We start from the raw sequence: 24590 nt of genomic DNA, 5'->3' as shown, positions 1-24590 counted from the left end.
CAGTCAAATCACTATAAAAAAAAATATTTATTGGTCATATATCGATTTACTTTCCTGCTTTACTTTATTTTAATGTGAAATATCTTTAATTCTTTTTATGAATGCATTAAAGTATATTAAACACAAAAAAGCAATTTTCTACAATAAAGCATTTGCAAAGAAATGCATGCCTATAAACAATGACCTCAACTCCAGACATATAATCTCTTTACATAAGCAATATGTCAAAATTAATACACATAACCATACATCAAAAGAGTTGGCAAGACAGCAAAGACACTGAGGACAAGAGAGATGGATATAACTGGTGAAAAGAAAAGTGATCGACACCTGGCTACATTCCCTGCTCTTAAAAAAACACTACTTCATCATCTGTATCCTAGGAAATAAAGGGCAAATACTAAGTAAATGCACAATGCACACCATACAAACACATACATGACATTACATATACATTATTATTATTCTTTCATCATATTTTTCAACACACATGCCATGACCCTCTGATTTTTTGTCATTTGCTATTCTTGTCAACCCTATCTTTTTATAGGTACTATATAGTACTCTTTGGCATATATTGTATCTCTGTTAACCATGCAGGTATACTCCATTTGTCAGCCATGTTTTTTACTCTTCAAGGTCTTACTTCACAAATAATTTTAGTAGCATTATGATTCTTTAATAATTTGCTAAAAAGATGGAAATGGCAGTGGTAAATACTTATTTTAAGAAGAAGGAGGAACATAGGGTGACATATTGGAGTCGAGTAAAGGTGCACACTGGTGGACTATGTTCTATAAAGATGAGATGCAACCTGAAGGAGATTGGAGACTGTAAGGTTGGCAGGGGACAGTGTAGCTAGACAGCATTGGATGGTGGTCTGTAGGATAGCTTTGGAGGTGAAGAAGAAGAGGAGGAGAGTGAGGATTGAAAAGAGAATAAGATGGTGGAAATGAAGGAGGAAGACTGTAGTGTAAAGTTCAGAGGTCAGACAGGGGCTTGGTGGTAGTGAAGAGTTGCTGGATGATTGGGCAACTACTGCAGAAGTATTTATACTGATTTATACTGATTGGCCAGGCACAGGGAATGAGCTGGGAAGGATGAGCTACAAGCTAAAGCAATCAAGGATGTAGATGGAAATGTGTTGACTAGTGAGGAGAGTGTGTTGAGAAGGTGGAGGGAGTATTTTGAGCAGCTAATAAATAAGGGAAAATAAGAGAGAGAAAAGGTTGGATGATGTGGAGATGGTGAAACAGTTAATGGATAGGATTAGTAAGGAAGAAGTGTGACCAGCGATTAAGAGAATGAAAAAAGGAAAGTCGGTTGGGGCCAGATGACATACCAGTAGAAGCATGGTGATGTTTAGGAGAGATGGCAGTGGAGTTTTGAACAAGATTGTTTAACAAGATTTTGGAAGGTGAGAGGATGCCTGAGAAATGGATTGGAAGACATGTATGAGGACACTATGACAGCAGTAAATTGTGCAGTAGGAACGACAGACTGGTTAGAGGTGGAAGTTGAATTGCATCTAGGATAGCCCTTTCTTGTTTGCAGTGGTGCTGGACAGGTTGACGGACGAGGTCAGGCAGAAGTTTCTGTGGGCAATGATGTTTGTGGATGATATTGTGATTTGTGGTGAAAGTAGGAAGCAGTTTAAAAAGAGCCTGGCGAGGTGGAGGTTCATGCTGGAGAGAAGAGGAATGAAAGTCAGTAGTAGTCAGAAAAGTGCATGTGTGAATTAAAGGGAGGGCAGTGGATTGGTGCAGTTGAAGGGTGAAGAGGTGGTGAAGGTGGAAGTTTAGGTACCTAGGGTCAACAGTGCAAAGTAATGGAGAGGGTGTTAGAGAAGTGAAGAAAATAGTGCAGGCAGGGTGGAGTGGGTTGAGAAGAATGGCAGGAGTGATTTGTGATAGGAGGGTATTTGTAAGAGTAAAAGGGAAATTTTATATGCTGTGGTGAAACCTGAGATGTTGTATGGTTTAGAGATAGTGGCACTGAATAAAAAACAGTAGCTAGAGCTGGAGGTAGCAGAGCTTAAGATGTTGAGATTTTCATTGGGAGTGACGAGGACAGAAAACAGAAACAGAACAGAAAACAGGGCAGCCGAAAGAAGAAGAATAAGATGTTTCTTTAAAAATACATCCAATGGCTTTTGGCATTTTTTATGCAATTATTATGGCCATTTCATATGTCTGTATTCATATGCATCCTGAAGGTTTTAGACTGAACAGAAAACAGAATTTCTAACATTTTCAACTATTTATATGTTACAGTATATTTACTGCTGGATAGATATGACATTAAATCAGAATATCTGAATAAAATCAGGTGCAACAACAACAAAAAAGCAAAAAAGCAAATCAACATTCCGTAACCATGCCAGTTAAAAAAGAAATAAGTACACCATGTAATTCAGTAAGATGTAGAAACAGCTGAAATAAACTGTTGTGTAGGAGTTTATTAGTCTCTTACATCTTTTGGTAAAATATTCACCCAATTCTGTACAAGGTCATTGATGTTTAAGGGCATTTGTTTATGTGCCTTTATTTGGGAAATATTATAATTTGCACAGCCTCATTTTTTTACTTTATTATTTGCACTGCCTCACATTACATACCCTGCACAAGCTGTTTAGTCAATGTCTTCATCTTTATTTATTTTATTTTCCTTACTTTTAGTTATTTTTTTTAAGCATTTATATTTTTATAGCATCAGCACAACATGACAAACTCCACGTACATCTAACACTTGGTAATAAAAATGATTCTGTTTCTGGTGTCTTTCTAAAGATCCTGCCACAGCATCTAAAAAGGTTTTAGGTCTGATATTTGTCTACACCTTGATGTTTCTTCTGTAGACATCTGCTAGTGTGCGCTAGATCATTGACCTATTACAACATTGGCTCAGTTTAAGCTGCTGGGCAGAATTGTTTCAAGAATATTCTGATATGAATTTAGAGTTCATTGCTGTCTCAATGACTGTAGTTTCCCAGCCCTCGAGGGTGCAAAACAAGCCCAAATTATCACCCCTCCACCACAATGTATTATTGTTGGCATGGGGTTTGTGGCAATGTTCCGTGTTGGGTTGTTGCAAACATGGCACTGGACATCACCTTTTTGGTTACATCAGCCCAAGGTATGCTGTCTCAAAATAGTTTTGCAGAATTTTTGCAGACCTATGTCATATTGCTACATCAGTTTTTTATAGAAAAGGAGCTTTTCCATATGGGCTTTTCACCTGATGTCATGAGCATAAATATTACATGTCCTACTGAACAATTAATGCTGCTTTTCTTTTTATTTCTGAGCAGCAAAAGGTTTGGCTAAATAGAGATTGATGATCAACCAAAAATATTATTAATTAAAAACTGATGTGTAGCAGAATTACAATAATGTGAGGTCCAGTAACCAGTGTAACTCTAAAACAGGTAGAAGTAATGGCTACATTTTACTTAGGTACATGTCAGAGCCCAAACTTCTTTACTTTAATTTGAGTGAAAAAGTGTAGTCAGTACTTTTACCAGAGTTTTTTAAAACATGTGTATCTGTACTTCTACTTGACTATTACTCATAATCTTACATTCCAGTGCTAATGTTAGTTCTCACTCTCCAGTGTTCTGTATTGTTCAAAGACTTATAATCACACTCTTGATATCACCCAAATGAGGATGGGTACCCCTTTTGAGTCTGGTTCCTCTCAAGGTTTCTTCCTCATAACATCAAAGGGAGTTTTTCCTTGCCACAGTCGCCATGGCTGCTCATCAGGGATAAATACACACTGTTCACCCTGACTGTTAAATTCTGTAAAGCTGCTTTGAGACAATGTCTGTTGTGAAAAGCGCTATAGAAATAAACTTGACTTGACGGATATGTGTACTCCTGCCATCTCTGCCTTAATGGCATATCCCAGTACACTACAGTCAAACACAGCATTTAAAATATATTGATATATATATATATAAAAAAAAAAAATATATATATATATATATATATATATATATATATATATATATATATATATATATATATATATATATATATATATATATATAATATTTATATCAAATAAGTATTTGAACACCCTTCTATTTTGCAAGTTCTCCCACTTAGAAATCATGGAGGGGTCTGAAATTGTTATCGTAGGTGTCCACTGTGAGAGACATAATAAAAAAAAAAAAAAAAAATCCAGAAATCACAATATCTGATTTTTAAACTATTTATTTGTATGATACAGCTGCAAATAAGTATTTGAACACCTTTCTATCAGCTAGAATTCTGACCCTCAAAGACCTGTTAGTCTGCCTTTAAAATGTCCACCTCCACTACATTTATTATCCTAAATTAGATGCACCTGTTTGAGGTCGTTAGCTGCATAAAGACACCTGTCCACCCCATACAATCAGTAAGAATCCAACTACTAACATGGCCAAGACCAAAGAGCTGTCCAAAGACACTAGACAAAATTGTACACCTCCACAAGGCTGGAAAGGGCTACGGGGAAATTGCCAAGCAGCTTGGTGAAGAAAGGTCCACTGTTGGAGCAATCATTAGAAAATGGAAGAAGCTAAACATGACTGTCAATCTCCCTCGGACTGGCGCTCCATGCAAGATCTCACCTCATATATACATATTGCGAGATTTTGGGGAACAACCTCCTTCCCTCAGTTAGAGCATTGAAGATGGGTCGATGCTGGGTCTTCCAACATGAAAATGACCCGAAGCACACATCCAGGATAACCAAGAAGTAACTCTGTAAGAAGCATATCAAGGTTCTGGCGTGGCCTAGCCAGTCTCCAGACCTAAACCCAATAGAGAATCTTTGGAGGGAGCTCAAACTCTGTGTTTCTCAGCGACAGGCCAGAAACCTGACTGATCTAGAGAAGATCTGTGTGGAGGAGTGGGCCAAAATCCCTCCTGCAGTGTGTGCAAACCTGGTGAAAAACTACAGGACGTTTGACCTCTGTAATTGCAAACAAAGGCTACTGTACCAAATATCAACATTGACTTTCTCAGGTGTTCAAATACTTATTTGCAGCTGTATAATACAAATAAATAGTAAAAAAATCATACATTGTGATTTCTGGATTTTTTTTGAGATTATGTCTCTCACAGTGGACATGCAACTACAATGACAATTTTAGACCCCTCCATGATTTCTAAGTGGGAGAACTTGCAAAATAGCAGGGTGTTCAAATACTTATTTTCCTCACTGTATACATACATACATACATATATATATATATATATATATATATATATATATATATATATATATATATATATATATATATAGAGAGAGAGAGAGAGAGAGAGAGAGAGAGAGAGAGAGAGAGAGAGAGAGAGAGAGAGAGAGAGAGAGAGAGAGAGAGATCAGGGGTTTATTGGCCTCAGTTCTTTATTGTTGAGAAAACATCTAATATATAATATGTAGGACACTAGATGGCACTAATAACTTTTGCTAAAATTTTACTTGGCAGGTTTTTGGAGTAGTCAAAATATCAGATTTGTATTAATTTACCATCTCAGCACTTGCTGAGCCATTTCCTATAATTCTCAATCTGAAGCAACAGTTTGTGTGCACTGCTAATAACCTTCAAGACTTCACAAGAGCCAGACTTCACACTGAATGAAGGGGAAGTTTGTTTGAAGATAATGTGTGATGGGAAACAAGTCTATTACAAACTGTCCTGTGGTGGAGTGTGCAACTTTATGGGCTGCCATGAAATGGAGTTCTTTAGGAAGCGGTGGTGACATGGAATTCCAGGAACTGGAATGTGCAACTGACACATCTGGTGATACATTTCATTCATTCATTCATTTTCTCCCGCTTATCCGTAATTCGGGTCGCGGGGGCAGCAGTCTAAGCAGGCCCCCGCCTTCGACTGCTGCCCAATCCTCACAGCACCGGTCCCTTACGGTCCCTCCTGCAGGTGGTGAGCCCACGGGAAGGTGATACATTTTAATTCAGCAAAAGAAATAAAGGCAGACATTTTTGTTATGAAAATCTGCTTATATTATAAGCATATTATATACTATATGTATATTATAATGATCAGACTTGGGTGTTCTCATTCTGTAAGTATTGTCCTTAATTATACAGTGGAAAAGCTGCTGAACAAGCAGATCCAAACAAGACTCATTGAGAAACACAAATAAGGTGAACTACAAAAACCATTAAACAAAAGCTAACACAAAACAAACAAAAAAAAAAACCCAGACGTTTCTCTGACCTACAGTATTTGCTATGTACATATTTAAATCTACTGCAATAGCACTGTTAAACTTCTGTCAATAATCTAAACTTTGAGTTCCAAATTCCAGTCCTGGGCATGTAATACTCTTGGAATACATAAAGTTTCTTTCGGCTTCTCCCGTTAGGAGTCGCCACAGCGGATCCTCCTTGGAATACATAAAATTACTAAATAGAATAATTTCTTTTTGCAGCAGTTGTGTCAAGCATAAAAAGTAATAAAATGAGACAAAATTAATAGAGAAAAGAAAAAAGGAAATGAAGACAGAGGAGAACAATATGACCAGGAAGACAGCAAGATAAAATGAGAGGAGAAAAAAGACCATGAGCTAGAAGGAATGAGAACTGACTCATTTCATTGGTTTGTCTATGCTATGACTAAGGATTTTTTTTTTTTTTCACAATGAAAAACTTTCATGCATACAAATTCAAGCACTAGGTAACCCTGACTACACATCTTTGTTAAAAATAATTTCACAGTAAACATTAAGAATGGTGCATTTGTAACTAGCACAGTACTAGAATTGTGCTAGCCCCAGAATGTGCAGCAACAGAACTCAGATTTGAGTGATTCACTAGTGAGATTATGCAATACCCACAACCTACTGAAAGTTTGTTGCACGAGGCATATCAGAGTCAGAGATCGATGACACCAAGCAAGAATGTAATAATGAAAATGGTGTCTTCTTTTGAAAATGATATTCTTAATGCTGGCTGAGAAATTAATCTGTTGAGGATCTGGAACTGTATGATTATATTTACTATTGTATTGACAAAACCACTGACAGGTGAAGTGAATAGCATTGATTATCTTGTAACAACGGCACCTGTCAAGAGGTGGAATATGTTTGGCAGCAAGTGAACAGTCAGTTCTTTATGTTGATGTATTGTAAGCAGGAAGAGTTGCAAAAAAGTAAGGATCTGAGTGATTTTGAGAAGGCCAAACTGAGATGCTTGGCAACTGTGCTAGAGCATCTAACTAAAAAACTACATATTCCCAGTATGTGGTAATTGCATTTTTACCCAATGGGAGTGGTCTTTTTCATTAGGATGATATGCGAAAAACACGACAAAAGAATCAGGAATGTTTTAACCACATGACAAAAAAAATTAGCATGTTGACTTGGGATCCAAACTCCACATATATTTCAATCCGATTGAGCACTTGTGGGATGTGTTACATACAGCACCTAAAGAATCTGCTGCTCACATCATCTCACACAGATACTACATCACAATTTTAGAGGTCTTGTGGAGTGGATACCTCGATAAATCAGAGCTGTTAGGCAGGTGATTTTAATGTTATAGCTGCTGTTCAGCTGATGTTATAGCTGAATAAATAAAATGCCTAAATAATGTGTAGTTTCCTGTTTTCTAATCATTAGCCACAACTTTCTTGTTTGTGTCAGCATTTCCATCTCTTTCCTTCTAAACAAACTTTTATTATTGTTTTAATTTATTATATTTTATCCTTCCTGTCAGCTGTGCTCTTTCGTTTTTAAATAGTACTTTTTTTTTTTTGTTTAAAAGCAGCAAGCGGAGGCCATTTCCAGAACTGTGAACAAAAAAGCTAAAGAAATTACAATAAGGTGTGTAATTTTATCTTCAGTGTGTTGAGTACTGAATGTTTATTTAGTCTTTTTCCTTCAATAGTAATAATTTTATTTGTGAGAGGTGTAAACTAGTTAGTTCTCTGATGGAAAAGATCACTCATATACCTCACATACTTGTTTTTTCATGTCTGACATGTTTTGCTTTCTCAGTCAAGCACCCACTGAGAAAGCTAAAAGATGTCTGGTTATAGGAGACTATATTTTAAGACATGTAAAATTAGCTAGGCCTTTAGGGGCACCAGCAGCATATGGACTGCTGGACATAGCAGGCCATTTTTGGTTTCTAGGCAATCACAGGTTTTCCAAGACTGAGGCAATTTTGAGGGCAAGGCTGGCCTGTTAGGGTGAGACAATATCCATCCTATTCGTGCAACTCACATTTATGAAGTATAACTCTGTGAATATGCAGAGCCAGGCCAGTCATCACCAAGGGTCCACCATACTGAGGACTGTTTCTGTTCCCTGGATGAAACCAAAATGTAAAAATTCTCAGAAGGTTTGGTTTAGTAACAATAAACTAGATAAGACTGCCAGCACCTTTGATCTGAAGATAGGATTGTTGAATATTAGATCACAAGTGATGATTATAAATAAAATTATTACTGATCAGAAGTTTAATGTACTGTATTTAACAGAAACATGGATTATATCTAATGAATCTTTTTCATTAGATGAATACATAAAATTATACTAGTCATCCTGGGTATATCTACAATCCTAGCTACTGTTTTAGATGAAACACTAATTGTTGGTTATCTTCATTTTCATTTTAATAATCAAAAGGTCCGTCTAAGAACAGCAGTTGTGTGTATTCTAGATTCAGTAGAAATAATTCAGATTGTAATAGAAACAACACATAATCGCTGCTACTGCAATGAGTTTAAACAAAAATCTTTCTACCTTCATAGTAGATAACAAGCATTATCCTAGATTTTATTTATTCAATGCTATAGCAAAGTTAACTAGCAATAAAAGCAACACACCAACATGTACAGCATCAATAGGGAGCACCAATGATTTTAAATGAGAAACTTTTTTTTAGGATAAATTTAAATTTCAGGCAAAATATCCAGATATTTCATTTATATTCAGGCAATAAAAAATTTTTTTTAGATAACAATATATTTATACTTCCCGTGGGCTCACCACCTGCAGGAGGGACCATAAGGGACGGTGCTGTGAGGATTGGGCAGCAGTCGAAGGCGGGGGTCTGCTTAGACTGCTGCCCCCGCGACCCGAATTACGGATAAGCGGGAGAAAATGAATGAATGAATGAATATATTTATAACGAATCAGCAATTACACTGTTTTTCTTCCATTTATTAATTTAACTTATTTTCACATTAAAATCATCTTCTGATACATCTCCTTAATAATGTGAGGAATGTGTAAAGGACATTAGACAGTCAATGCTTGTTAACTACCTTCTGCTAAGTCTTTTGATATGACAGAAGCACTTTTACGAGAACCTCATGCAGCTAGAAGTAAGCTCTCTAATTACCTAGTGTCTCTCGATAGTCTTTCTGTTTCATCGTGTGCAGCAGTAAAAGACCTTGGTGTAATTATTGCCTCCAGTCTTTCCTTTAAGGCACATGTAGATATCATTACTACTATAGCTTTTTTTTATCTCAGAAATATTGCTAAATTAAGAAATATGTTGTTACAAGATGCAGTGAAACTAGTTTATGCTCTTACAGTTCAACTAGGTTGAACTATGGTAATGTCTTACTCTCTGGATGTTCTAGTAAGAGAATAAATAAGCTTCATTTAGGTCAATGCAGCAGCAAGAGTCCTTATAAGAACAAGAAAATATGACCATATATCTTATCTTATATCTTGATATTGTTATTTGTGGTGAGAGTAGGGAGCAGGTTAAGAAGAGCCTGGAGAGGTGGAGGTACAAACTGGAGAGAAGGGTAATGAAAGTCAGTAGGAGTAAGACAGAGTACATGTGTGTGAATAAGAGGAAGGGCAGAGGAGTGGTGCAGTTGCAAGGAAAAGAGGTGGAGAAGGTGGAGGAGTTCAGGTACCTAGGGTCAACAGTGCAAAATAATGGCGAGTGTGTTATAGAAGTAAAGAAAAGAGTGCAGGCAGGGTGGAGTGGGTGGAGAAGAGTGGCAGGAGTGATCTGTGATAGAAGGGTATCTGCAAGAGTGAAAGGGAAAGTTTATAGGATTCCGTTTAAGAGACAGGTTTAGAGACATTGGCATTAAGTAAAAGACAGGAAGTAGAGCTGGAGGTGGCGGAGCTGAAGATGTTGAGGTTTTTGTTGGGAGTAACAAGGATGGACAGGATTAGAAATGAGTTTATTAAAGGGACAGCGCATGTAGGACGTTTTGGAGACAAAACGAGGGAGGCGAGATTGAGATGGTTTTTTACATGTTCAGAGGGGGGACATTTGGTATATCAGTAGAAGAATGCTGAGGATGGAGCCACCAGGAAGGAGGAAAAGAGAAAGACCAAGGAGGAGGTTTATGGATGTGGTGAGGGAAGACATGCAGGTAGTTGGGTTGAAAGAGGCAGATGTAAAGGACAGGGGGGTATGGAGACAGATGATCCGCTGTGGCGACCCCTAATGGGAGAACCCACAAGAAGAAGAAGAAGATCTTATCTTATATCATATCTTATTCAGTCTACACTGGCTCCCAATTATAATCTCACAATGATTTAAAAATACTACTGCTGGCATATAAACACTGAACAGTTTTACTGAACAGTCTCAATGCAGTATCTGAGGCAGCATTGGTCCATTATGATCTACCACACCTACTTAGATCAAAATGTGCAGGCTTTTGTCATTAGGTTTTTCTTAGGTAAAGAAACAGATCTGGAGAGATAGTGTGTCATTACTGGTTTTGCCCTTGTCCCTAATTGCACCCTGACCACACTGTACAGTGTCTTCAACTTTTATGTAAATACAAGGATACACTATATTCCTTGTCGCCTTGTTTTTGGACTATTTTCATGTATTTTTGCACATTCATCCAGTAAAGTATTTGTGTGGTCAGACACTGACTTTGGATGGGGAGTCCTGGTTCGCAACCTCTGTTCCAGTTATCCCAACTCCTGAGGTGTTTTCTGGGATTAAATTTAGGGATCTGTGCAAGCCCGTCAAGTTCTTCTACACCAAACTCATCCAACCATGTCTTTCTGGACCTTGCTTTTTTCATTTTGACACAATCATACTAAAACAAAAATGGCCCTTCCCCAAACTGTTCCCACAATGCTGGAGCATAGCACTGTCCTAAACACTTTCACTTTTCAATAATACCCCTTAGAGTTGACCAAGGAATATCTAGCGGGGATGAAATTTTAAAGTGAAATTATTGCAAACATTGCATCAGACAACACTGAATTCACTGAATTTAATCTTTAGAACAACACGTGTTTCACAAATATTTATAAAAGCATGGCTATGTGCTTAATTGAATTTATACATATGTCTTGCGGCAATGGGTCGGATTAAAATGATTGAGGTGTGCCCCAATGCTATATTGTATATTGTAAATTAAGCTAAATTTTTAAAACATCTGCTTGTTTTTCTATGTGGAGGTCAAGAAAATCCTGGCATTGACTTCGCTCTGTTTCTCTTGTGGTCAATCATTGTAGAAGAAGCTATGTAGAAGAAGCTACAAAAAATAAAAGCCACTTGAGGAGAGAGAGACCTCTATTTATGACCTCTACTTTTTAGTATTTTACAGGAAACTTGTGTAAACAGTTATTCCACACATTAATTATTGATCAATGCTGCAAAATGTTTAACATTATTCAAAAATATTATCTAGTTTCTATCATATTTAAAGTCATTACGTATAATGTATATGTTGAAATGTAGTGCATGGCTTTGGCAGACAGGTTAGTTATTTTATGTTTATCCTAAGTGATTTAGAATGTGCCACTGCCCTTCTGAGCTCAACAGCGACCCACATGTTTCTAATGTAAATTTGTGTTTTAAATTTTAAAGGCAATGTTCCCAAATTGAGAGACATAGACAGATATGTTCATTCCAATCTTGTTTTTTCATTCTGTGAACATAGTTCTAGACAATGCTAGATCAAACCGCGTCAGCAAAATGTATGAGTCTGCATTAGACTGTAAAAATAGTAAGTGGCACAGATCATTTTGCATATTAGTGTTCAGCTTCTGTTAAAGAACTCATTTAAGAGATTGTCAGTTTGCAGGAAGGTGGCTGGTAAACAACTTGGCCGAGACTAGCCAGATTGTACAATCCATGGGACATTAAAGAATGTGGTATGACAAAAAGTCTTGGTTGTCTGGTTGTGCTAAATGGAATACAGTTTTCTGTTTCCCCATGATATTGTGGACTTGTTTGCCCAGCAGTTGGCTCATAGCCCCTTTCCTGTCCAGTCATCCTGCTCAGAGTTATGTATCTTAAGAGATGAGAATTTTATAAGAGATTTATAAAATTCAATAATTTCTGCTATTGCTCCAGCAGAAAGAAAAGACATTGCACTGTAAGAAACACAGCAATTTCATTATTCATTGATGATCATATGTTAGCAGTCTTGGAATAGTAAATTCCCCTTGGCATTTGGTCTTGTTACTAAAAATCATTTATAGATATTATATTTATAGTAATTTATGTATGATAAAAAGTTCTGTTAAACTTTTTTCTTTTGAAGTTTATAAATTTGTAATCCTATGATACAATGAAAAAGATAGAACTTACAAAGAACTTATAAATATTTTTTTTAGATGCTGTCTATGACCTTCACACTTTCATCTTCTCTACCGTGGTTCCTGCCCTTCATCCCAGCAGGGAAACACCTTCTCCATCCTCCTGTAATTAATGCAGGCTTGCTCACATATCAAGAGTAACCTTTACAGCAGATACAAATAATGTTTACATTTGTAATTCTAATTTGATATGCCCTGCTCATTATTTTAGTATGTGTTCAAAGTTTTATCAGTGTCTACATATAGAATGCATAAACTGTCATTTGTAGCCTGTTTTTAATGGCTGCTAATTGAAATGCAGTTTGCTGCACAAATCAAACAGCATAAAAAATAGCAAAACCTAGTAGCTGTGCTATCCTAAGTATGGACTTCTGCAGTTCACTCAACCGATGATGCCAATACCACTATGCTCGGTCTGGCTGTCATCCATTTGGACAGATTTGTTTGACTACTGTTCATAGACATCAGTTAAACATAGAGCACAACAAAACACACAGAGAGGATGCACAGCAGCTAAAGATGGTTGCTGATTTCAGGAAAACACAGAGGAACCACTACCCTTCTGCTGTCTGGCTCTAAACATGGCTCCACTATGTAGATCATCAAGAGTGGAGAACCTCACCTGGGAGGTGGTAGCTTAGTGGTTAAGGAACCATTTCCATCTGAATGTCAACAAGACAAAAGAGATGGTTGTGGACTTTAGCACAAAGCCAGAGAGAAGCTGCCACCCACCCAGACACGATCAATGAGACCTCAGTGGAGAGAGTGGACACTTTATGGTACTGGAATATTAACATCACACAGGACCTGTCATGGTTTTGTCACATCAACACCCTGTAGAGGAAGGCCATCCAAACATTAAACATTTATTTTTGTTGTGGACAGGGAAATGCTTTAAAATGCTCTTAGAAGGCCAGTACAGATAAAATAAAGAGTGGCTTCTTCCTAAAGGAAATCAAAAATCTTTTCACTTTTTATTTGTGTTCCCTCATTTTATAATTAACGTAGTATGCTCAGCTGTAAAGACAATAGCTATTACTGTTTTTTTATTGAACCTATGAATCAGTATGGATTGGCCTCAATTGTCAACACTGACTAAAATATTTATAATTTATTTCCCACTATAAAGATTCTCAATAAATACTAATTATTTATAGTACTGCTTTTTTTAACCAAATCTTTCAATTTGTGGGTCTACAATCTGATAATTAAAAAAAATATATATTTGTATTTGAGTAAATGCATGTATATAATCTGTGTGTGTGTTTGTTTGTTTGTTTTGATCACTGAGGGAAATGTCTATAATGAGTTATTTAACTCTCTTTTCATTTTAATGTTTCCAAAAAAGAAAGAGAATAAAAGATAGAGAGAATAAGTGACAAAAAGAAAGAAATGTAGGAAATAAGGTCCCAGTGCTGGCTGGTCAATTAAATCAAATGCAATTGTTATGCAGAAAAGGAATCAGAACAGGATTGTAATGTAAGCAATGTTTTAACTCTCCAAAGAAAGTGTTTTGCTGTATTGAAGATTTACAGCTCAATGCAAAATTTGCCAGGCTTGAAAAAGTTTGGGATTATGGAGTAGCTCTTAATAGCATACTATAAATTTACTCTTAATTAATTAACTATTAAACAATTTTCAACTCCCTCTGGAAATCAAGAGAAGACAGTGGAGTACTGAACCAAGAGCCCACTGCAAACACTCTTTGAATTAGATCAAGCTAAAACCACATTGAAGATCTCTTGCACATTTCTTTTCTTTTAAATGTATGGTTTCTGGATGCAACTTTAGATGACTTATTATAGAATCATGTAGCGTAACAAAAATATCACTATGAGAATTGTTCAGCTAAAGGGCCAGAGTGTCTTAAGGGCCAACAAAACAGCAGGATACTCTTGTAACAGAATGTGCATTTATGTAAAAAAAAAACAACAAAAAAACATGGTACATGAAATAGTAGTAGGGTATTTGCTGATACTTACTAATCACTTTCTCCCTACATTTAAATCCAGTGATGCCTACAGAATTGATACCATTTGTGGTAGGACCAATCTCCTAATGGGCTTTAGGAATCTTTATTGTTCCTATAAACATTGGAGAACACTTTCACAACAACTTTGACTCCTAATGTACAGTATGTAAAAGGGTATCCAGACCATCATTAACCACAGACCAACACCACAGACTCTCCCAAGTGCCTTTCTCCCTAATGTACTTGATCACTTATATGCCCACTTATAAGAAGGTGGCAGGCATTACACTATAAATGGCGACCATTATATTTTTGACCATCCCCTCTCTCTTTCCACGAAGGGGTAAATATCGCACTGTACAGAATTAATGCATGTAAGGCCACTGGCCCTGATAGCATACTTGAATATGTGATCAGGACATGTCCTGGAGCGCTATCACAGGCCTTTACTGACAACTTCAACCTGTCAATGAATCAGGTGACAGTCACTATATGCAACAACAACATATATATCATATATCATACTGGTGCATTCTACCTATTCTGCCATCTTTCACTTTACCTCAATGTAATGAAATGCATCATCAGCACTTTAAAATGCAGTTGGATTTTTTGCCATTTACCATTTACATGTTGTTATATACTGTTGTATTTGAAGATTCTGAGAGATTAACAGTTTATGAAAATACTCCTTATGAAATCATTATTTTTGCATTCTGAGGTTTGATGTGAGCATTACCCAAATATTATTTACACAGTGCTGGTGCCACAAGATTGGCTAATTATATAACTCCATGAACAAGCAAGTGTCCATGTGCTCCTGATGAGGTGGACATGAGTTTATATGTAGTGAGTTGTTTGGCAAAAGCCATAGCTAGCTAAATAAACATCCATAAAAAATTGATAATCTAATAAACAAATGTAATAAGCTGAAGCATAGAACATAAAGTTTTATGAAATATATCAAGACATTATAGCAATTTTGTTTTTTGTATCTATATACAAAAATGAAATCAAATTGTGTTCTGCATTTGACACTATTTCACCAGTTTCATTGCTTTTTCACACTAAAGTAGAAACAATCAAATTCAAATTAAATTAAATTACAATAGATACACTGCTGCCAGCATTGCTGTTTGTATCTATATGAAATTTAAAGGACATACTCACCAGCTTTTTACAGCTTTCACCTGGAAGGTTAATGTATCATAAGCATAAAACACTGCTACCAATCAGCTTGAATGCTATAAACCTGAACATCTTTCTGCACATTTTCTCATTTTCATGGTGGGTGCACATAATTTCTATATTAAATCAATATGTTCCTATATATTCATATTAAACACAATTCAGACTGGTGAGTACATCAGAGAGAAGGCTTCTAGATTGTTGCTATAATATATACCATATAGTATATCAATATATGATCTTGACTGTATCATAAGTATAGTTCAGAAAGTTCAAAGAACAAAGACCTTTACAGATTAGCTAGGGGACATTTTGTCATTAGATTTAAATTATAAATAAAAGGGGGAGTTGGTAAATACTAATACTAACACTATAACTCTAGAGCAGATAATATTTCTATTTCACAATATTTGTTTGTTGCTCATTTAAGCCTGCTTTCATCTAAAGATAAGTGAAATTTTGTTTATATATCCAAATATGAAAGGTTCACCTTCCTTTTTTACTGTTAAAGATGATAAGAATATTTTTATATTGTTTTGATATATTAAAAATACATTTACTGTGCAAGGCTACTTGTGAACATCTTGATGAACATTTTAAATACCTTATTACCTTCTGCACATATTCTTCTCAGTTCCTTTGGTCAATAGCACAAGTTCTCATTTGGATTTTAGATTGTTTAAATTAAAACAGGTTTCTAAGAGTCACAAAGGTCACAAAGAGTCTAGCTAGTCAAGTAAGTCCATGTGGTGAACTGCACATTGCTGATACATCATTAACTTTCTATATTTATTAATTTCAATAGTCAAGTCATAATGTGGCCAAATACGGTAAACAACAGACTGGCAAATGCCCCACACCCTAATATTTTGCTGCACAACCTTTAGCAGTCATTGCAGATTAGATACATCATGGCAATGTTTCAGCCTTCTCTTATGCAATGTGCAGAACAGCACTGCCATTCAAGATGGTGCCCACCATGGTGTACCTGTCTGTGTGTACTCCTGCACCTGCATCATTAATTGAAGGATGGAGAGACAAACTAGTTTGCAAAGATTTTTAGCACATCCCAAAAGCACATCCCACAAGTCCTTCAGTTGGGTTAAGGTCAAAGTGACCAATTCATGTGTGAAAAAGATTCCTCATGCTCCCTGAAGCACCCTTTTACAGTCTGAAGCTGATAAATCTTGACATTGTCTTTCTAGATTGTGCTTGTGAGATTGCAACAGAAAAAAAAATCCTTTGATAGGATAACCTGGTTAATTGGTACATTCAGGTAGTCAGCTGATTTTATTAACGAATAATGTTGATGAGCTTAAGCTTGGCCAATTGTAGGGATACATCACCTGACATGATGTTTTAAGAAATCAGAATCTAAACTGTGCAAAAATTGTGGTTAAAGGAATTTTTGCCAGCTAAAACATATTAAATCACTGCAGTAATTATGATCTAATCTTAAGAATGAGCTGTTTTCTAAAATTATCATTATTGTTGTTATTAGCATTAGTACAAATATTATTATTATTATTATTATTATTATTATTATTTTATTTATTTTTCAAAATAGAACATGACCACTGAATAATTAGGCCTTATTTAAGTAGAACTTTACACAAGAGCTAAAAAGCATAAAGTGTAACTGGTCAAAGAAAGTTTAAGTCCTAACAGGTTGTCTCCTATAAAAATTGCTTAGTTATGTTAACCTAGATAAAGAATTTTGAGACCCAGTTATGACATTTTATTTATTTACAAAAAAATAAATTCATACAGTGTTTAGAGGTAATAATTAATAACTAAATGCAGGTGTAAAGGCATAATAAATATAAGTAATTATAAACAAATGAAATTGTCTAAATATTTTAGAGACACCACTGTCCTCTAGTGAACAAAGCCAAGATTAAAGAGGATTTGTTATTCCAATCCTATATTCAAGAATGTATCTTATGCATAATCAATATTCTGTTGCTTATGTAGTCGTATCAATAGAAGCTCACCAGCACAGAACATGAATGCATTGGAAATCTGTATACAAAAAAAACTAAGTATGTGTTGTGCACTTACCTCTATAAGGTGAGGTGTTGGATTAAAGCCACACATATTGCAGACCTGCGTCTGACATTGGGTGCAGAAGTTGTAGTTGGGTGGCTCACTGGTTCCTATATTAAGTTCAGTCTTACACAAGGGGCAGGTGACTTTGGGTTTCTGCATCTGCTTCAGTGGTGACTGATGCTGCTGTGGAGCTTTTTGATGATGTGCCTTTGGCTGCTGCTGTGGTACCTTCTGATGATGTGCCGGTGACTGCTGCTGTGGCAGTACCACTTGATTATGTGCCGGTGACTGCTGCTGCCCTGTCTTTTGATGGCTAGTTGGCAACTGGGATGCCTTTTGTTGATGTGATGCAATAGGCTGTTGCTGTTGTTGTGGCTGTTTTTGTGGGGGAGTATTTGAACCCTGGGGAAACAAGGTTCCTGCTGTTCCACGCTTGTCTGATCCAGGAGCTCCAGCCATAGCTTTAGAATTAGCATCACTAAAAATCACCTTAGTACCCTGGGTGCCCTGTTGTCGAGCAGGTGAGGATTGTGCTGAGGCTCCTCCTCCAGGTAGTGGATCAACTGAGATTAGTGTGCTTGCCTGGTTCAGTAATGATGCCCCAAACCCAAATAACTTTGTCAAACCATCCTGAGAAGGGGTCTCGTGCACTGAGGCTGGGCGGCGAGCTGGGGAACTTCCAGCACTGCGAATTTGCTCTGATCGTCCAACATAGTGAACTGGAGATCCACGGCCAAGGTCTGGCTGTGACGGTGCTTTTGCTAAGCCTGGTAATGGCACAGCACCAGGGTGAGGGATCCGGGAGCTAGTTTGAGGTGCTCCACCTGGGCCTTTTTGCCTAAATTCCACACTCTGACCATGGGACTTCAATTGTGCTCCTTGATGCACAATTTGAGAAGGTCCAGTTTGGGCTGAAAGGCCTATTTTTTTAGGTCCTTTCTGGTATGTACCAGGAGATTCACTTTCTTTCTTAGGGCCCAGTGAGGCCTGACTTTGAGCTTGTGGTTGGATTTTGGAATGAGGTTGGGTCTGTGGTTGATTCTGAGACTGAGATAGTTTGAGCTGAGCTGAAGGCTGGGAATGAGGAGGTATTACAGTGTCTGCTTTAGGTTGCTCTGAGGAACAATGAATCTGCTGCTGACTCTTAGAGCGGGGTGTGGTCATATCCATTCCTAGGGCTCTCTGCATCTGACAGTTCAGACACAGCCACTCCTGGACCTGTGTGAACACACACATAAATACACATACATAAATTAGGTGCGTACAGAGTGCTCCAATACAAAATGTAGACATGTTAAAGAAAATCTTACATAAGCAGCTTGGCGATACCGGGACTTAAATCCCTGATCTTCCAATCAGCAAACCAGCACCGGACCCCCTGAGCTACCACTCCCCATAAAAACACCATATACACAAGTATGCACAAGTATATCAGTGTATTTGAACATCACCAAAATAGGATTGATATTAAGCATTTAGAATGTTATTGAAGTTTAGACTTTGTAATAGAGTTTCAGCGTTCAGTGTTTTAGAGTTTAAATGTTTTTAAAAGTTGCCTTTCTGTTAAGTGTTACCATTGGTCTGCATCTTGAGGTAAATCCATTGTATTTACATTTAAATTTTAAACTCTTGATTGTAAACATTGACAATGATATGTTGTGCACTGGTTTATCTTTGCCTAATCATCCACTTTAATTGTCTTCTGTGGTCGTCCAGGCCTTTTGATGATGCTTAGCTCACTAGTACATTATTTCTATTTAGTAATGTACCAAACTGTCGATTTGTCCACTCCTAACATTTTTGCTATATTTCTGATAAGGTCTGTTGAATTTTTTAGCCTGATGATGGCTTCCATCAGTCGTGTGAACACCCCTTTGACTGCTAAGTGAGAGTTCCCATGTAAAGCTACCAATTCAAAATTTATCACATGGAATAAACTACCAACAATATATCCCATTATTTTGTCATGAAACAATTAGAAAATAGGCAACACCTGGCTATGAAACTGCTTATCAGTCATGTATACAAGGTACAATGTAAAAAAAAAGCTTTAATTCCTAAATTAAAAAAGTTTTTTCTAATAATATTTGAATTAAAACCTTAAATATAGACTTGTCAGATATTGATTGCTTCAATTCAAAACCTTTTTGGTTGTATATAGGACAAAATGACTAAAATAGAATCACTGCCAAATATTCATGATTCATGACTGTATAAACTAGAACATTTAAATAATTGTGAAGTGACTATCATTGATTATCTTGTTACAATGGCATCTGTCAAGCATGGTATTTATTAATTAGGAAGTGTTGGAAGACAAAAAAATGGTCAAGCATAAGATCTGAGTGACAAATGTAACGCCTAGATGATTGAACGTCTTCAAGAAGTTGTCTGTAAAGTGTTCATTGGATGCAGTGGTTTGGACAAACAAAAAGTGGCAAAAAAGTTGACAAAGATAATGCTAGCATGTTAATATGTTTTCTCAGTCCAGGTCAACAGCTTCATGGTCCTTTTCTGATGCTCACATGCTCACCATGAGCAATCTGGGTGGAAATGGGACCAGACAGAATAGCCTGCACTCACCCCAGATATCAATGAGCCATGGATATCCTGTAACAGGTTTATTGATTCTTCTTTAATGCATATCAAAAACACTCCCAAAGTAATCATTTTGGAGAATCTCAGTCCCAATCTTCTAGCAATCACAATTTTAAAGTCGCTCAGATACTTATGCCAATTTATCTGCTTTCAACACCCTGACTCTGAAAACGGAATAACATTAACTGAAAAAAATATATATTTCTGTCAGACAAAAAGCTCTCTTTCTCTGCACTTTCTCTTAAGCTCTCTCAAAAGAAAGAAAAAACAAAGTAGGTATATATGTGTGTTTGAACCAAAGAGCGGAAGAGAAAGTGTAAGATAGATAAAGAGAGAGGGAGAAGAGCAAGATGTGAAAGAAATTCATGCAAACCAAATGTTCTAAAATTTGTCACATCCGCTATTCCCTTAATTGGTTTCCTTTCAGGAACTCGAGCTGCGTCGCAACGCTTTGGGAACGCTTCCGCATTGTCCACGCTCTGAATCACGTGTGTAACTTTTCCAATGGAAGGTGCGGTGTCACTGGTGGGGTGACATCACAACCAGGAAGCTATGAAATGCACATGGAGTAAAACCGGCAGCAGTTTCTGTTTGTTCATTAAGCCCTCCTTGTTTTTTTTATTTCAATTGCTTGTCCATTGTTTTTAAAAAAATGAAGGGATTGGATAAGGCTATGCACACTTTCCGGTTGTGTGTTGCCTGGGAGCGGTAAGTTAGTTCTCGAGGAAGACGACCGTGAGCACTGCGCCCCTGTGGTCACTCTTTGAGGATGGTGCCACTGGCAGTTCCTGGGGTTCACAAATGGACAAGACAGGCTTGTCCCTTTCTCAAACTTCACCTGCCCGGTCCAGCTCATGTTCGCAGGCGTCGGAAACACGCTCCCTATGACAAGAGCAAGGGTGGAGGGGGTGGCACTATGCAAACCCGACATAGAAGAGCTCATGGAGGTATCTAGCTTGGTCAGGAGACGAGTGGAAAGCCCCTCCGTCCAACAAGCTCGACTAACTTTCTTCCCCCAGCGTCACATATTCTCCATGTCGGGGTCTACCGTTCTTTCCCGACCGCCACACCAAGGTGTCCAGTTCCTGGGCGAAGCCTTTCTTGGTCCGCCCCTTCAGCCCCAAGGCAAAATATATTCTATTATATTCTATTATATTCTATTATATTATATTATATTATTTATAAATAGAATTATATTCTAATATCATGGGGCTGAGAAAGTACTATTAAGGAGCAATGCACCGGGTTGAAGAGTCCTAGCTAGCTATCTCTCCCCGGACATCGCTTCCTCACTAAAGAACCTGACACTAGCCTTAGTCACCAGCACCAACATAGTACAGAGGGGCTTGGTGAGTAAGGCATATGCCTTGGTAGGTCAGGCCGCCGGATGCCTGCACACCATGGTGTTGCAAGCGTATCAGGCCTACCTGCTACGATAGCTAGACTATAACATTTTGTGAGTATCAAATGATTGAAAAAGTTTTCATTTTGTTTAACAAAAAAAATAAATAAATAGTTTGACAGCAGCTTCAAAAATAGCTTGACATCCGCTTCAAAGTAGCTTTCTTTCAGGTTTTACTTTGTGTACTTTAATCTTTTTAGGGTGATAATACATAATTAAAAACAGGATGTTCCGGGTATGTGGCACACACTTCCGGTTTCGCGGCACGCACTTCTGGGTCGGCGGCCATCTTGCCCTTTTTGCCCTTGCCTCCCATTACTTAAGGACACCCATGACTGTAGCTCAGGGCCAGATTATCTTACCGGCTCCCTAGCCCCTGCGATTACTCCTGCCACCCTGCCTGCTCTGGTTCCTGATCCTGATCCTGACCCCTGTTCTGCTTTGTTTCTGGTTTTGAACTCCGAACTGTTTTATCGGCTTATGTTTCTGCTCTTCCCTTCCTAGTTCTGTTTGCCGGCTTTAATTTTTGGACTGGTTTTTTTGTACTGTGTTTTTGCCTTTCCCCATTGCTCAGTTGCCTTTCAATTGAAACCTGTTTTCTCTGTACACCTGTGTGCATCCTGCATTCAGGTCCTCCCTCCCAGTCTCTACTCACCCAGTCACCTGAGTTCACTGACAGAATAATCCAGCCTTGCATCGTGTCCTGTGAGTTTCTGACACACACATACATGCACATACGCATGCAGCACACACATGCGCGCACACACACACACACACACACACACACACACACACACACACACACACACACAGAGCCACTTAATTCCTTTTTTACTCACACGTACACACTAATTTGCAGAAATTTAGAACGGTGCCAGATGCTATCATCCAATGAACACATTTTAAAATAGATTTAGTTTCACACATTGTTCGCATAACACTTACTGTATGTTAACACCAAAAGAGCCAACAATGATGAAACCCAAGTGGCACAATTGGAATTAGAATTTATCCAGGCAAATGCTAAATCTTAACAGAATCTACATTTCATTGTACAGTAGGATGCAGGAACAAGATTAACCAAGAAAAACTTGTTTTTAAACAAAATGAGATACATCCTCTCTAATATGTAGGATTGTTAGTATTTACATTCAGCAATAGTTATAAGGTAGTGCATTTTTTCACTTCTTTAACCTCTCTCAGTACCTTAAAATGCCAATAAAACTAGTTAGCTAGGTAACTAGATAGCTGGCAAGATTACAATCTAATGCACAAATTTTTGTCTAGAATTGACGGTTTTGTTTGTCAGACTGCTACAGATACTCCGGACATTTCACTCTGAAACTATACATAGGGCAAGGTCAAAAACATTCTTCTGCTATACAGTGAGGACATCATCATATCAAAAGATGAATATGAGACAATCAAAAAATTGTCTGCTTTAGTTTTCTAAAAATTACCTCTGGTTGTGATTTTTTCAAAAGAACAAGAAAATTTGTTATGATATATACTGTATGCTTGACTTTTTATACCTACAGTAAGTGTGCCATGCTAGGTTGATTGTTTAAACAATTAATAGCTCTGAATGTCTATCCTGTTCTTGAGCTCTGACTTTTGTCTGTGGAATATGCAATTTTTGTTCAAAATGATAAACAAACATGAGGGCAAGATATCAGCCAATTATAGAAATGTAAGCCATTTTTAAGCTTAAAATAAATCTCTACATTTTCCATAGCCAGTTTAAATGTTAATGGTTTTAGAATGGCTCATTTAAACACCAGACCTTATCTCAATTGATCATGCATTTCACTTTCTTAAAAAGAGACTGAAAGAAATTCTAGTAAAATAAAAGATTTTGTTGATGCCACTTGATCCCTGGCTTGATGCAGTGCGTGTCAGCCACAAAAGGAGACATGTTATACATCTTTTAACACATCTACATGTAAATATAACAAAATTATACAGTGGGGCAAATAAGTATTTAGTCAGCCAGCAATTGTGCAAGTTCTTCCACTTAAAAAGATGAGAGAGGCCTGTAATTTTCATCATAGGTACACTTCAACTATGAGAATCAAAATGAGAAAAATAAAATCACTGATTTTTTAATAATTTATTTGCAAATTATGGTGGAAAATAAGTATTTGGTCACCTACAAAAAAAGCAAAATTTCTGGCTCTTACAGACCTGTAACCTCTTATTTAAGAGGCTCCTCTGTCCTCCACTTGTTACCTGTAATAATGGCACCTGTTTGAACTCGTTATCAGTATAAAAGACACCTGTCCACAACCTCAAACAGTCATACTCTAAACTTCACTATGGCTAAGACCAAAGAGCTGTCAAAGGACACCAGAAACAAAATAGTAGACCTGCACCAGGCTGGGAAGACTAAATCTGCAATAGGTTAGCAGCTTGGTGTGAAGAACTCAACTGTGGGTGCATTTATTAGAAAATGACATACAAAGACATACAAGACCACTGATAATTTTCCTCAATCTGGGGCTCCCCCGTGATCTCACCCCGTGGGGTCAAAATGATCACAAGAAGGGTGAGCAAAAATCCCAGAACCACACAGGGGGACTTAGTGAATGACCTGCAGAGAGCTGGGACCAAAGTAACAAAGGCTACTATCAGTAACACACTACGCCCCAGGGACTCAAATCCTGCAGTGCCAGACGTGTCCCCCTGCTTAAGCCAGTACATATCCGGGCCCGTCTGAAGTTTGCTAGAGAGCATTTGGATGATTCAGAAGAGGATTGGGAGAATGTCATATGGCCAGATGAAACCAAAATATAACTTTTTGGTAAAAACTCAACTTGCCGTG

At 37.4% G+C, this 24590-nt stretch overlaps 1 protein-coding gene across 5 annotated transcripts in view; it reads right to left on the bottom strand.

The window, feature by feature from the left end:
• Window positions 1–24590, bottom strand: part of bsna (bassoon presynaptic cytomatrix protein a) — a 105981-nt gene that overhangs the window by 44512 nt on the left and 36879 nt on the right. For all 5 annotated transcript variants that reach the window (XR_014535682.1, XR_014535683.1, XR_014535684.1 and 2 more), the window contains exon 3: window positions 17782–18987. Coding sequence is in view for 1 of the 5 variants with exons in the window: in XM_083554326.1 (XP_083410452.1) it covers window positions 17782–18987 (1206 nt within the window). In the remaining 4 variants the exon portion in view is untranslated. The remainder of the gene's footprint in view (window positions 1–17781; window positions 18988–24590) is intronic.

Source organism: Silurus aristotelis (genome assembly GCF_946808225.1).
Source record: "Silurus aristotelis genome assembly, chromosome: 11".
Taxonomy (NCBI): Eukaryota; Metazoa; Chordata; class Actinopteri; order Siluriformes; family Siluridae; genus Silurus; species Silurus aristotelis.
The sequence above is the reverse complement of the archived record's forward strand: the minus strand, read 5'-3'. Positions and strand labels throughout refer to the sequence as shown.